Here is a 16,847-nt window from a genome sequence, read left to right as displayed (position 1 = left end):
TAATTGTCAGCTCTTGCTGCAGCAATAAACAAGCCCCAAATTCTAATTACATATACAAAAAATATCACCTTTTAAAATTAATCTTTCATCTGCAAATCAGCTTCAGTTTTGGTCTACACTATGTAAAAATCAGCTTAAGCTGTCTTTCTAAAGTGGAGATCTATTCCAAATGTCTTCTTATACAGGAACTCGAGCTGAAAGAGTGTCTTCTATAACGTACTTTTTGGAGAGGAAGAAAAGAGTAAGAGGAACTGGCAAAGTTTAAATTGACTTTAAAGATCTAGCTTAGAACTTAAATATATCATTTCTGTTCACAGCTCATTGAGAAAAGCAAGACACACGGCCAAACCAACATTCAATGAGGCCAGCCATATTAAAAGAATGAATGAATAATGAACTAATAAATCAATGAGCGTTCCTTTAGTCATGAGATATTCACTGATGAGTAATTTGCCATGTTGTCCCAGATGGTCTTGAACTCACAATCCTCCTGCCTCAGCATACTAAATGTTCATCATTGTAGGGCTACACTGGCACAACTTATGCCTCAAGCTCTTGTCTTCTTTTCCTTCTTTCTTATTTACCTACATTGTATCTGCTTGCTGACAATGTAATCCATATTCTCTCATGGAATGTGTATTTTTACCATCCATTTACTTATTAACTAGATTAGTAAGGCAGAATTTATTCATGTTTTACTAATCTCAAATAGTTCATATATGGAATGAGAGATGGTACAGTCAATATGTGTGACCAGGGCAAATTTATTTGAGAGGCTTGCTTTGATGCTTTCATCAAGAAAGTCATACATTTTTGTCAATTGACTTTTTAAAATATAATACTTTTACTATAATTGTCAGCTCTTGCTGCAGTAATAAACAATTAAATATTTAATTAAAATATGGTTTTAAAATGGAGAAATATACAATATTCTTAAATGAAAACTTCATGCACTGATATACATTTCTCCTCAGAAGGAATAACTATAAGTCAAAGTACAAAACAAGGTTCAATAAATCAATTCATAGGAAATGTAGTAAGCTTGGTTTATTTTACAAGATTTTCTAGTGCCACTCCAATAGTTTTTGTGTGTGTCCTTCTTTAAAAATAAGTGACTTTTGCTTCACTGCCTATCACATAAGCAGCTACACAGAGTAAATAAAGTCATTTAATAAGAAATAAGCAAAACTAAAGGAACCTTGAGTCACTCGATTTCAAAAGGCTATTAGAGCAGGGTAAAAAAATTGACCATATTAGTGAGCTTTCCCCTAAGGAGTATTAGTGGTGGGGTACTCTTATTATTCAATTAATACAAATTATTTTCTTAAAGTTATACCTGTAATTGAATCAAATTTCAAATGCTTTGATGAAAGGAAATCTCTTGTACCACAGTCTTCTTAACTCCTGTTGTACAGGTCTTCATTGGGGATGACATTAAGGGGCTGAAAACTTGGATGAAAATGTTCTAATAGAAATAAGGATTTTGTTGTGATGAAATCCTGTGAAGTCTTTCTTTTCTTAATGTTCTTTGAATTTTTAGACTTAAAAAAATGGTTAGAATAATTATCTGTTTCCATTTTCATTGTCCACAGTCTTCTTAACTCCTGTTGTACAGGTCTTCATTGGGGATGACATTAAGGGGCTGAAAACTTGGATGAAAATGTTCTAATAGAAATAAGGATTTTGTTGTGATGAAATCCTGTGATGTCTTTCTTTTCTTAATGTTCTTTGAATTTTTAGACTTAAAAAAATGGTTAGAATAATTATCTGTTTCCATTTTCATTGTGTCCTTCATGACTGTCTCTTAAATCATATAAAAAGATGTGAGGCCATTTCAGAGATAACAGGTATACTTAAACCAATTCTCTGACCTGAATATCAAGGTTGGTAAATCACAAACCCACAAGGAAAAACCTTTGGAACATTTTACAAATGTGTTTCCTTTCCTATTTGAAGAGACAGGATTTTATCTCAATTGTGTCCTGTAAAAGCGCTAAAGAATTTATTGACATTAAAGAAAACGATCATGAATTATCATATTAAGAATTATCTCAGGGCAAATTTGCACAAACCTTTAATCCCCTCACCTCAGAGGTAGAAGTAGACAGATATCTCTGTGGTCTATATAGCAAGTTTCAGGCCAGGTAATGTGACACAGTGAGACCCTGCCTATAAATAAATAAATAAATAAATAAATAAATAAATAAATAAATAGGCTATGTCTACCAGTTTTAGCAAGAACATTTCATAAGCACATAAATATGCATGTGCTCACATGCATGCAGACACAAATAGGCATAAACATACACAGTATAAGCAGAAGAATGAAGTAGACATGCGCTTCCTTGATATAATCTCAACATTGTTATTTGCCGCAAGCTTCACCCTTTTTAACAACCCAATCTTTCTCAATTTCACTATGAGTGAATTTAGATGACATTGTTTTTGTAAAACACACATGTGTGAAAAGCAGTGTTTGATATATAAATATTTAGAAACCCAATTTTGATAATAACATTATGACAGTTAATATCATCATAGCAATTAGTTGCATTTTCAACACAGCTAAGAATTTTAACAGCATTTTCTTATATTTGCATAAACGTGCTTTCTCTGAGATTTTGAAGATATGTCTTATAGTTATAATTTAATACATGCATACAATGTGTTTAGATCATATCTACCCTCACTACCTCGCTCCGAGATCCCATCCTCATGTCCCCTTCCAACTCCATGTTCTCATTTTTCTTTGTATCCCATTGAGTCCAGTTAGTGCTGCCCTTATATACATAGCTGTGGGACTATCTGCTGGGGCATGGTCAACAAACCAAGGACCACATCCCTAAGGAAAACTGATTTTCCTACCCCTATCAACCATCAATTTTTAATACGTCCTCAGCTAGGTGTGAGGGTTTGTGAGTCCATGAACATCTCCACTTCCGTATTGACTGGCTTCAACTTGTGGAGGTCTTATACAGGTAGTCACAGCTGCTGTGAATTCATGACTACAATATAATGTCCAGAAGATACAGCTTCTCCTTAGTCCTCCACAAACACTGGCTCCTACAATCTTTCCACCCCTCCCCTGTGATGTTCTCTAAGCCTTAATGGTATGGGGGTATGATATTAATATCCTACTTACAATCATTCAACTCTCTCCTGTGATGCTATCTAAGCCTAATGTGTAGGGGATGACTTCACAGACAGTTAATGTCTGTCCTTTGACCATCTGTGAGTCTATATATTAACTGTCCACTTTACAAAGAAGTTTCTATAATGAGAACTGAGAACTGCTGCATTATTTTTTGAGTATTGAATAGTGAGTACTTAAAAGGTGGATTGATGCTATTTCCACTTAGCAAAATATTAGTAGTAAGTTAACCCTTAGAGCCTATGAACTTCCCAGTCATGTTTTGATCAGATGTACAGTTATAGACATGAAATTCCTCTGGGACAGCAGGCCTTAAATCCAATTGGAAAACAGTTACCCCCACAACATTCATGCCACTACTACATCCATTTCATATCTTGCCCAACTGGTTGTTACTATAGTTTAAAGAGTTCACAGCTGGTTAAGATTCCTAATGACTTTTCTCCCCAAGCATCCAGCATAGCACCTTCCTGGTTCTATGAAAGCTAGCCAGTGAGGAAGCTTCCTGCTCAGTACCAAGTTTATTTCTCCATGTCCTTGATCAATGTGTAGTGTGTCAGCAATAGGGTCTTACCATAGAATTCTGGTGGGCAGCAAAGAGCAATGACAATAGCCTACATTTCGGGGGGGGTTCTCTAGGACACCTCACTGATCAACAACTCTAGGGGCAGGTATCCTATGCCTGGCACTTAGCTTTTTGGTTGATTTCCTATGCCTTCTGGGAGATAGCTCACATGTTAGAATCCATCATTGTGGGATGCTGAGGCAGAAGCTGAAGCAGGAACCTGTAGGCAGGATCTGAAACAGTAATAGGGAAGAATATTCTTACTGGCTTGATTCCCTTGGTTTGCTCAGCTTCTTTACTTATATAGAACAGTCATACATGCCCAGAGATTAAGTAACTACTTCAAAGATATGGCTTCAGGTCAGTGGGATGGAGGAAATTCCTCAATTGGAGACCCCTCTTACCAGATGACTCTAGTTTGTGTCAAGTTGACAAAACTACTAAGCACAGTGTGTGTGTGTGTGTGTGTGTGCGTGTGTGTGTGTGTGTTTGTGTGTGTGTGTGATATTCAGGAAGTTTATAAAATAGTACACTTTCCATATGCTTTTATATGGATGTTCTAGTTTGTTTCTCCATTGCTGTGACAAAACACTCTGATCACTACCAACTTGCAGAGGAAAGGGGTTATTTGTCTTACATCTCCCTGGTCACAGTTCATCAGAGAGCCCAAGGTGGGAACTCAAGACAGGAACCTGGAGGCAAGAGCTGAAGCACAGGCGATGGAGGAATGCAGCTTATGGCCTTGCTCTCTTGGCCTATGTTCAGACTGCTTTCTTATTCAATATAGGCCCACCTACCCACAGTGGGCTGGGTCCTCCCACATCACTCAGTAATCAATAAGATGCCCTGCAGACATGGCCACAGGCCAGTCCAATTCCCCACCTGAGGACCCTTCAACACAGGTGTACCAAGTTGACAACTAAAGCTATCCAGCACAATGGATTTTTTTTTAAAACATCCTTAGTGTTAGTTACCCTTTCCTGAGACTTTTAAAATATTTTTTACTTTGCTTTTTCATTTTTTTTCATGTTAAGTGTTATTTATATGGAGGGCTATCTGAATTTAAAATATTATTTAATCCACTATTCTGCTTTTCAGGATAGTTATCAGTTTCTTATAATATATTTTCCTCATACTCATTTAAGAAATATATACTAAAGAATATTTAAATAAATTTTATTAGATTTACTATAGTTTACACTTCAAGCAATAATATCTTGTCCTGAATAACCAACCTATCTTTTTACTAATAAATTCATATTGAAAATAAATGTAGTGAGGTAAATTGTTGAAATTCATCTTCAAAATGGTCTTTCTAATGTGATTTATCAAAGGTGCATGTAACCATATATCTACTTCTCAAAAAAATGTTCTAAGGAGTAGTGACTGTAAAGAATTTAGATCTATACATGATTTCTCTCACTCATAGATCTATTTCTACAGATTCACGACTAAATCTTTTTCAGGTACTTAAATTCTTCATTATTTCATTGAAGGATGAAGAAGTAACAGTAGTGATGACAGAAAGAATTGCTAGATGATAGAAGTGATGGTACAAGAAATATGTCTATAAAGGGAAATGATGTGACTAAAATGTCCATTCACTGGAAGAATAAATCTAGGGCTGCTTTGATGACCAGAAAAGAGAAAATACAGTTGTCCTTTGACATCTGAAGGGGATTGGTTCTAGGAACTTGTCCAAATACTCAAATCCATGAAGTATGAAATTCTTTATAAAAAATGGAATAGTAATTACATATAACCCACTCTAAGCCACCTGTATACTTCAAACCATCTTTTGATCATTTACAATACCCAGCAGAGTGCAACTACGTGAAAAGGTTTATTGTATTTCTTAGAGAAGAAAAGAAATCTAAGTATGTTCCGTATAAATGTTTTAAAAAGATTTTTAATCCGTGACTGGTTGAATTCAGGAAGAAACAAGGAGGAATCTAAGGATATAGAAGGACAACTGTATTATACTTCCTGTAGTTTCAAAACCTAAATATTTGATTTGGCATGCCCTCTTTTCCTCCTCAGTCTCTCATGAGTACCTGACAATAAATTGGTACTGTGGGCTTTCCTGATGTCAGCTTTGCTGCCCTTTCTGTTCATTTGCCAATGAAAATTTCATTAATCAAAGATCAGATGTGCATTTCCTTAAGAAAATTCCTTGTAATTTAAAATGAAGTGTCCTAATCCTGTGTATCTCACAGTGACTTCTGAATTTTGGTAGCTATTATATGTGATACTTTGAATTCTTATAATGACAGAATATGAGGCAGAAAGAAGAGAATGTTAGTCATTTGACTATATACCAAAATATATTGTGAAGATGATCTGCAATTTATGGTCATTTACTGAAGACATGCAATTTTAAATGGAGTACACTTATAAATAATTTTAAAAGAACAAAAAAGTACCAAACCTTCACAATGTACATTTTAAATTTGTATTTGTTACAATTTTGAATTTTTTAATAATTTATTGAGAATTTCATACATTCATATAAGGTGTTTTGAGCAAATCCATGCCTACTCCCTCCCCTCCAACTCTTCCCATAGCTCCCCATCACTTTTTTTTCTGATAACGTCATGTACTCTTTCTTCTTTAATTTTTTATGGGGCTTTTGGCTACTCTATCATTTCCCATTCGGAAGAGGTAACCCTAAAATCTTTTAAGGATTAGATAAAAGCTTGTAAATATTATTGACATTTTTGGCCTTTGGGACGGAGTAGGTCGCTAATAGGCCCAAGGACATTGTGAGTTTTATTAAAAAAAAAAACTGAGCAGTAACTCTAAGATCTTTTAGGGATTAGATAAGAGCTCCCAAATACTTTTCACATTTTTGGCGTTTGGAACAGAGTATGCTGCTAGGAGGCCCAAGGACATTTTGATTTTTAGCCAAGAAACTGGCTACTTTTCTTTATGGTCTTTTTACCCTAACTGCTTAGCCAATTCCTACCTCCTATCCTTGTCACACCATCCTCTGAAGAGGTTACCCAAATTGCCAATAGGGAATAGGGATGCAGACCACTCTGGCTTCTTCCATGCTGAACAGGGACACAGGGTGAGGCAATTGGAGTACCCCTTCAGTGGGTCTATCTAAAAGACTTCCAAATTGTATAACTCTTTTTTTTAAAGGTTTTTATTTTTATGTTTTGTTTTACAAACTTTTTGGTGTCATATATTTATGTGTGCCATGGGTATGCAGTACCCCAGAGGCCAAAAGAGAACACTGGATAGTTGTGGCCATCTATGTGGGTGCTGGGAACCAAACTCAGGTCCTATGCAAGAGCTATCTCTCCAGGCCCCAAAATATTTTTAAATAACAAAGATGTTAATTTAAGCTTCCTCTTCCACATCTAAAAATGTCATGTCCTAACTTTTCCCTCCTAAAAGTTAAAACTCTTATCTCAAGGAGTAAAAGAAAGTCTTTGAATCATGAACAGGAGATGTGAAGGAGAAGAAAAGGCAAGAGTAGTTAGCATTACAAGTTCTAGGCAGGGAACTAGAAAAAAAAGTCAGAACAGGGCAATTTTCAAATGTTCATATTAGAGTCCATTGGAATTTCTTGACAACAGCTTCCGAAAGCATCCCTCTATTGTGTTCCTCCTCGTTTCTCTTTTGTCTTCCAAGGCTGGACTCTAGAGGGATGGATTCAGGTTTTGCTTTCAGGTATTTTGATAGCTATTGGGGTGGTTATAATCAGTGTCAGTTCTGTCTCAAATTTTTTAAAGAATCATGCTCCAATATTTTCTTAGAAATTTACATGCATGTTTACAATGGACGTTAATCATATCTACCCCCTTCTCCCTCCTTCCAACTCCCCCAAGTCCTCTAAGTATTACAAATTCATTCTTTGGGGGAGAGGTTTTAGGTTTGATTGAGAACTGTTGTATGAGACTACAGAAGCTCAATACAAATATTTAATTATTTTTAAATATTTAAAAATTTTAAATATACATATTTAAAAAATGAAAAAAAATCAAAATTCATTCTTTGACAATTTTGTACATTTACATACATTTTGACACACTCACCCTACCCTTTCTCATCCCTTCATACCACCAGCTGATAATGTGCTCCTACAAGAACCCCTCCCACTTTCTGTCTTTTTGTTTTGTTTTCTTTTGTTTCTGAATTTGTTTTGTCACCCACTGAGTGTAATTAGGGCCCTCTTGTGTGTGTATGAGCATGTTACTATCTACTGAAGCTTTGGCAACTTATCAATGAAGACAATTATTCCCCCTCCCACAACAACCATTAACAGCCAACAACTCCCTGGAGAGGAACAGTCACCCTTGGGCCTCTTCCCCATCCATGAGGGAATGTTGACAGGCTCAGTCTTGTGCAGGACTTGTGCAAGCAACTGCATTTACTGTGAGTTCATGAGTGCAGCCAGAGATCATTTCAAGCCCAGAAGACACTTCATAGCCATCCTCCCCACTACCTTCTTTCTGTCTCCTCTTCAACGATTTTCCTTGATGCTCATAATTTTTATACTAAAGAACAAGCTCATACTGTTATAACTTTAGGTTTGTTTCTTCCATAATAAATTATTGTCCATAAAGTCTGTGTGTGCTCAGTAGTCATAATCTTGGATATTTTAGAGCAAATGTTGCTGTTCTTTTGATTTACTGAAGGCAAAAACTAGGAAAACTGACCTTGATATTACTATGGTTGCTCCCCAAGCAGGACATATAGTATCTATTAAATTCATTATTGTCTGAAACCAGTTTGCTGAATTTTATTATTTTATTTATTTTGGTTTAATTGTTTTGTGTATATGAGTGTTTTGCCTGCATATATGTTAGCACATCTGTTCATTCAATGTCAATGGATGCCAGAAGAGGTCTTTTGATCCCCTGGAACTGGAATTACAGATGGTTGTTAGCCATCATGTGGGTGCTGGGAACCAAACTTGGGTCCTCTGTGGGGAAAGCCATTGCTCTTAACTCCTTAGTCATCTCTTCAGCTCTAGTTAGCTAACTTAAAAAAAATAGAGCATTGAGAAAATTTTGGCAAATACAATATAGAATTCTCTTCAAAACAAAACAGAGAATGTTAAATTTAACCTATCACACACATACACCTATACACACAGGAGTACACCTAAAAATATTGTTCTGCTTTGAATCTTTTTAATTAAAAATATTTTCTAGCTGTAATGTTGGATTTGATAAAGAAACTTTCGTTCAAATGTATCATGTGTTTTGACCATAATTAACTAAGTCGGACCCAGTCCCTTTAGTCTTCATTGCAACTTTTTCAGTTTCACTAGTTTCCCTCTTCGTCAGAATCCACTTGGCTGTCATGGATCGTGTGTGTGTGTATGTGTGTGTGTGTGTGTGTGTGTGTGTGTGTGTGTGTGTGTATGTACACATGTGGGGTTAGGGGGCTGCATGTACCCATGTGCACATGTGTAGGTCAGGGAGCAATATCAAATGTCTTCCTCAATAACTCTCCAATTTCTTTTTTGAGATAGGGGCTTTCACTGAACCTAGAGTTCAGTGATCTAGGTAGACTGCCTAGGCAGCAAGCTCCAAAGATACTCCTGTCTCCCAGCTCCCCAGCACTGAGATTACTGCACGCAAGTGTATCTGTCATTTTTTTACACGGGTTCTCAAAATTAAATTCAGGTCCTCATGCTTGCATGGCAATAACTTTACCAACTTAACCGGCTCCACAGCTCTGATTTCAGGAATATTTGTAATCTAGATTCTTCATCATGTCAGTGCCTCTTGACTTGGCTTTCCCTCTTCCTGAAGTACTTTTATCCATTATTTTGACATGAATCAATTTTACATTCCACTCAGTTTTCTCCTGAGAGGAGAAAAACACCTTGTATTTTCATCATACCTACACTCTCTCCTTAGTGGGCTTTTTTTGGAGTGGACACAGATGTGTTTATATATGCATTCACACACATGTGTTTTATTTACTATTATATATGTATGCACATGCAAATATGTGCATTACATATGATATATAATCTGTTTTTGCATATAAGTTATACATATGTCTGCATTTGTGTGAGGACTAAACATTTCTTTGGTGCTATATCCCAGTATCTACCTTATTCTAAGTCATGAAAATACCATTGCATAAATTTATTGGATGACGGAGTATATATTGGAACGGATAATGCAAAGATTATACTCAGTGAGAATCATATAAGAAATTTGGTGTCCAATATAAAACACTGTACCATATAAATATCATCAAATATCTTGAGACAGACTTCTTTTCCTTTTTGGGGGGGGGCTTGGAATTCATTATGTAGACTTGGCTGGCCTCGATCTCACAGAGATCCACCTGCCTCTGCCTCCCAAGTGCTAGGATTAAAGGCATGCACTATCACGTTCTGCTCTTTTTTCTCCCTTGATTTTCTTCTTGTTTTGTTTTGTTTTTGTTTTTGAGACAAAGTCTCCCTGTAGCCCCAGCTGGTCTGGAACTCACTGGGTAGACCAGACTGGGTGGATCTCAGAGATTCACCTGCCTCTGATTCCTGAATTCTAGGATTATAGGTATGTACACCTGGATAAGAAAGCAGACTTCCAAGTGAAAGAATCTGAGGTTAATGCTGTTAATCTTTGCTAAGTGAGTGAAGAAACAAGGAACAAGACTCTTTAGAAACAGAAGTGAGACTTTGGAGCCTAGGACAAGGCAAGTTTGTTTACCGTAGAAGTTGCTAGTCTATGGAGGAACCATAGGCCTCCTGCCACTACAAGTTTAGTCTTCTGCTCAAATTACAAGCCAAAATTAAGGAGTATTTTTCTCCTATGTCAAGTACAATAAAAATAAAGTGTCACTGATTCATGTTAATTCAGTTCAAATGTATAATGCATATGTAAGTTTAAATGTATAATTTGAATATCATACATAGGTTTATATTAGTAATTTATGATATAGACAATTTATACATGTATCAGTATAAATGTGGTTGTTGCATTTTTCCATTTAAAAATTTTTAATTGAATTTTTGTGTATTTCATACAGAACATCTCAATTAATCTAAAGCATCTTTATATCCCCTTCTCCAATGGCACGATTCCATATCCTCCCCACTGGAATCCCTACATTCTATCATTTCTGTTAAGACCTACTGTGTCAAGTTAGTGTCCCCAGACATTCCTCAGTCTATCTAGAATCCCTCGCTTTGGGAATATCAGTTCTTCCTCAGCCAGCAGTAATCAGGTGCCAATATTCCTTGGGCTAAGATTGGGGTCTGCTGTCCATTTCCCCATTCTATGCTGGATTTTTTTCTGCTTGAGTTTGCCTGGGTCTTGTGCATGCTGACACTATTGCTGTAGGTTCATATGAGCAGGGTCCCAGGAGCTTGTAGGACTCTATTTCCATATGGTCATTCACCCCCTCCCTGGCTCTTACAGTCTCCCTGCCCCTTCTTCTGTGATGGTCCCTGAGTCCTGGGCAGGTGATGTTTATTATAGAATTCTTGTCCAAGGATGAGTATGCTGCAAACTCTTAATCTCTGTGATTTGGCCGTATGTGACCTTACGTGTTCCTGACCCTCTGTTGAATGACAGAGATTGATTAATGAGAATTGAGAGATTCATTCGTGTCTTCTTCTTTACCCCTGTTCTATGGGCCCTGAACCTTAAGTGTAGAGGTTGCATTGTAGATGGCCACTTAGACTATAGTGTCTGTGTGTGAGAAGTATTGGACTCTGTCTGGTGGTGCAAAAAAAAGCTTCTTTGATGAGTGGTCATGATCAAGAGAACAAATGATACCAAACACCGGAGAGGATGTGGGGAAAGGGGAATGCTCATTCACTGCTGGTGGGATTGCAAACTCGTGCAACTCTTATTGAAATCAGAGTGGTGAAGTCTTTTTTGTTTTAAAATATTTTATTATTGTTAGTAACTCGTATTTAGAAAGATTAAATATTGAATTTTTGTGTATTTCATAAAGAAAGTCATCTTTATACCTTCTTATCTTTAGGCCTCCTCCCATAGCACCCCACTGAAGTTCATACCTTCTGTCATTTCTGATATGGCCTATTATGTAATGCTAGTGTCCCCAGATGTCCCTTAGTAGTGGACTCTGGGGTCCAGTCAGACTATCTAGAGTCCCTCCTTTTAAGGCCAGCTCATTCTCATCTAGCAGTAATTAGCTGTCAATATATCTTCAACTAAGTTTGGGGCCTGCTGTCCATTTCCCCAGTTCTGTGCTGGACTTTTGTCTGCCTAAGTTTGCATGGGCCTTGCATATGCTGACACCATTGCTGTGGGTTCATATGAGAAGAGTCCCAGGAGCCTGAAGGACTATTTCCATATGGTCATGCACCTCCTCCTTGGATCTTACAACCCCCCCCCCGCTCAAAGATCCCTGAGTCCTGGGTGGGTGGATTTTAATATAGGAGTCTTGTCCAAGGACTTACACACTGCAGACTCTTATTCCCTGTGTTTTGGCCATTTGTGACATTTTGTGTTCCTGGCCCTCTGTTGCATGAGGAAGCTTCATTGATGAGAACTGAAAGATCCATTAGTGTTCTCTTCATCCATTGTTCCATGAGTCATAGGTATAGAGATTGCATCCTAGATGAGCCACTTAGGCTTGGAGAATTCACAATCTGTTTGTGACCAATTGTGGAACTCTGTAACTATCTCTGCCTTTTAAAAAAGACATTTCTTTAATAGGTGGTGACTGGGATAGTTGGGATTTAAGGATCCATATTACATTTGTCTAGGTATGTAACAGCCTTGGAGTTTTGTCTGAGATCTAAGACCTCTCCAGCTATGTGTATTTGGATAGGTTTACAGTACCACATGTGAGTTTCCTCCCATTGAGTGGGCTTTAAGTCCAACTAGGTAGCTGTTGATTACCACCAAGATAAAAGTTCCATGCTTAGGAGCCAGGTATGGTGGAGCACACCTTTAATCCCAGCACTTGGAAGGCAGAGGTGGCAGGTGTATCTCTGTCAGTCCAAGGCCAGCCGGGTCTTTATAGTGAGTTCCAGGACAGCTGGGGCTACAGGGAGAACCTGTCTCAAAAAGACAAAAAAAAATAGTCTACACCCTCTATTCACAGAAATCAAGAGACTGAGGAAGGGAGATTATGTGTTTCAGGCCAACCTGGTTTGCACAGTTAGTTCTAGGCCATCCTGTGCTATATAACAAAATCCTGTCTCAAAAATAATAATAATAAGTACTTAGTCTTTCTATCACCACTCATCAAAGAAGCTTCTTTTAAAAAGAATGTTGTTGAGCTTTTGTAAATTTATGCAACAGTTCTTAATCAAATTTAGACTCCCTCCCACATCCATGCTCCCCTATCCCCCCACCGGACCTCATGTATTCTGCCATACACGTTAAGTCCCATCCAGTCAAGCATTTGTACCCAGATGTCCTTCAGTGCAAATTCATCCATCAGAGTCTTGTCAGCCCATCTAGAAATCATATGTAAGGCATGTTCTCCCTCACCCAGCATCAATCAGGCTCTAATAGTTCTCAGTTTAGGGACAGCCTGTCACCAATTTCTCTCCTCCCCTCTGGGCCCTTGTTTAATTGGGTTGGCACAGGTCGTATGCTCGACACCACCATTGCCACAAATTCACATGTGCAAACTTCCAGGGGCCTGAAAGCCTCTGCTTCCCTATGTTCCTGAACCAGTCCTGGCTCTTACAATCTTTGTGCCCCCCTCAAAGAAGTTTCTTTTGCATCAGATGGAGTCCATTATAGAGTACCACAACTGGTCACACACAGATGTTGTCTATGAATTGCCCTAGGCTAAGTGGCACATCTATAATCCGACCTCTACAACCTAAGACTCACAAAACATAGAGAAAGGGGTAAAGAGGACACTAATGATTATCTTACTTCTCACTATTGAAGTTCCCTCATGCGGCAGAGGCTCAGGAACACAAAGGGTCACAAACGGTCAAAGCATAGAGATTAAGACTGCAGAATGCTGGTCCTTGGACAACACTCCTTTATTAAAGTTCACCCACTCCGGGCTCAGGAACCATTTCGGAAGAGGGGGAACAAAGATTATAAGAGCCAGGGAAGAGGCACGTGAGCATTTTTCCATTTTTAAAATAATTTGACCTTGCTAACAACGTGCTCTTTCCCCTACTTTTTGAGTAATTTACTTTTTCCCAATGTATTTTCAGATAATATAACTGTTGACCGCACCAAAATGTCTTGTACAATAGAACACTTAAGGAAGCCTTGGTAGTTGTTGGAGTCCTATTAGGAAATCAGTGCCTGAATATAGATGTGTCTTGTTCCTGATGTGAAATGGAGCTATCCTACCTCTAGTAAAGAATTAGAGTAACTCCAGATACTGTACTTAAAGGAATAACACCTTTCCTGGTAGTGGTCAGTAAGACCACCAATCAGCTGTTCCAGAAGAGTGAAGTAGGAGTCTTCTATTCTAAAAGAATTGAAATTCATACCTACACCTATTAACACACACTGTTACTCTTAATTATAGGGCTTATTTGACCAAAACACCTGTCTCATTGTTGGGGTCATTCTAATAAGAAGAAAAGAAATAGTGTCTCTCAAGAGCATGTGCTGAGGACTCCTAGGTTTCATGACCTCCTACTGTGCAATGTCAGATGATAGCAATGTGAGTTCAGAGGTTTCCACCCTCATGGACTGAGAGGGAACAGGTAGAAACACTGCCTATCGAGGAAATAGAAGCCTGAAGACACGTACACACAGCAGTGCTAGGCGGCACCAGGGGAGAAGATGGGAGAAGAGAGATGTGTGGGTTAATCAGAAGCAGCTCTGGGGAAGCTTGCTCAGGCCCTGACTGATGCATGACATTGATTAATCGATACTCTATCCCAGTGTTTAACAAGTGTTCCATCCAAAAAGTCTTCTGTAATATTTAACTTCACTTCCTTCAGTATCAATTTATGCACGTTTCTTTTGTTCTTTCTTCAAGAGAGCTAGACAGCAGTCAGTATCAAAACACTTTATATTCATATACCTAAAGGGATGTTTGTTTTTCTGCCATGCTTCACTCTTCCCCAGGCAATGGAAAAACAAACAATAAAAACATTAATTGCTCCTCAAAAGGGCTATAATTTGACTACTTAATAAATCAGAAGCTTTGATACTGTGCGTTAAGTGTTTATTCTTTGGAAAGAAACTTAATATCAACTGCAATGTGGAAGGAATTATTTGATTTCTATTGTGCACACACATTAACAAACACACACACACAGAGAGAGAGAGAGAGAGATCCAAAAAACCTGTAAAATAAGTCTGTAAAGTAAAATAAACATTAAGATTATTGGGATTATCTATGTTAATACTGGTATTTATATGCATCAGTTATTCTGATAAATTGTACTTCTCATTATTGAATTTTCCTTTTTTGAAAACTACATAGTGTTTGGATGTGTTTGGATGCCGAACTCATGGTATAATTCAAGATTTCAGATAATTTTAACTTTGGTGTGTTTCACAGAGACCTTTACTGCTTTTCTCTGCATCAAAAGTTACATTTTTGTGCTCCTGTGTACCACATAGAAATTGATCTACAATACATGTGGAGTCTCCAAGGGTATATTTAAATTTAGTAATTTTATTGCTAACTGTGAAGTTAATCTGCACTATATGGGTTCTTTTCCCTAGGAAACCGAAGTAACAGTTCAAGCTAAGCAACCGGATGTGGAAAGGATTTTGTCTAAAGGGCAGGATTTGTACAAGGAAAAACCAACCCCTCAGCCAGTGAAGGTAATGAAGCAACCTCTAGCAAGCAATATCCATTACCTCATAATGGGTTATGCTTCCTCTCTTGTACACTTGCCACTGACATGGCCTATTTATAATCAATGAAATAACTTGTAAGGAAATATCAGCCATACTGCAGTTACAGAGACAAAGTTGTCTTTTTGATCAACATAGCCTATTTATATATTGTGATCTTAAGGCTATTAACGAGTCATTGCATTAAAGTACTCATTTCTATCCTGGTGTGTTGCCATCAATACAAAACGTAGTCCCACCTTCAAGGTAGATTAAATTCTTTGGGGCTTTATTGCTTTGCTTGCCAACCTTGACACTTTTCATATTGCTTGGCTTAATTCAAATCAAGCTACTGAATCATTCTATCTGTTTCCAACAGCTGTAGAAAAAATCACAATATGGTCTATGACCTTTCCTTTCTCTGTTGCTCTTTCTTATGAAAGAAGAAAACCTGCATTCCAGCTTCAGTGCTTTATTGGGCTGAGAATTTTTAGTGAAATGCCATGTAATTGTATCTTTCTTTAGTAAAAAGCTCATCTAGGTGAAAGCTTTCTACTTCTTTCCCCACTCTGTATATACTTTTAAGTCCAGGACACATTTATTCACAGGCTCTTACCTGAGGAGAGAAATGGAAAGCCGGGTCAGTTTTATACACACACACACACACACACACACACACACACACACACACACGCAAACCGGGTAATCAATGGCATCCATTTGCAAGCAGGAGCCCAGTGACAAATGATAAATGATAAATAGATGTTAGGCATACATAGTTTACCTCACTCTCTATGCCTAACCAAAAGTATAATGGCTCCCATTGTGATGAAGGATCCTGAGAGCCTGTAATGGCGGCTGTTAATTGATCAGTCTTGCTTTCTCAGCTTATGTTGCAGGCTGAGATTTAGTGAATCTAGTTATCATGTTTAAAACTATTCTAAAACAGTGCAGGTCAATAACCTCATTATACAAAATCACTTTGTCCTTGCAAATACCATTTACCATGACTTACACTCTATCTTTAAGGTCACCACTTAGTTTTCTTGTGTTGGCCCAAGGTTCATTTCTCCAAAATTGTTTGTATTTCCCATAGCTTTCATGAGACTTTCCCTTATATAAATTCATATTTGGGGTCTCAACATAATGTTAAAACATCAGATGCAAAAATGAGCACGTTTTTCTGTGGATATTAACATACATTTATTCAAGAAGAGACTTATCTCCACTCTTACTGTCTAGAAAAAATAACATGCGTCCAGTTTCAGTCTTGATATGATCATTTTAAAAATTCAATTAACAATGTTTTGGTGTCAGAATTGCAGAATGAGACTGCCACGTTCCAGGATCTCTTTGGATAGGCTATTCAAGTGGTTACAGGAATGGTAAAGTCCCCAGGGTGCTG

At 37.6% G+C, this 16,847-nt stretch overlaps 1 protein-coding gene across 1 annotated transcript in view; it reads left to right on the top strand.

The window, feature by feature from the left end:
* The window catches only part of Dmd (dystrophin), a 2,373,110-nt gene that overhangs the window by 1,595,241 nt on the left and 761,022 nt on the right, over window positions 1-16,847 (top strand). The window contains exon 49 of the mRNA XM_017795501.2: window positions 15,329-15,430. Coding sequence (XP_017650990.1) covers window positions 15,329-15,430 — 102 coding nt within the window. The remainder of the gene's footprint in view (window positions 1-15,328; window positions 15,431-16,847) is intronic.

This window comes from Nannospalax galili, unplaced genomic scaffold (assembly GCF_000622305.1).
Source record: "Nannospalax galili isolate Female #2095 unplaced genomic scaffold, S.galili_v1.0 scaffold7, whole genome shotgun sequence".
Classification (NCBI taxonomy): Eukaryota; Metazoa; Chordata; class Mammalia; order Rodentia; family Spalacidae; genus Nannospalax; species Nannospalax galili.
Note: the sequence above shows the minus strand (reverse complement) of the source record. Positions and strands in the feature narration are given on the sequence as shown.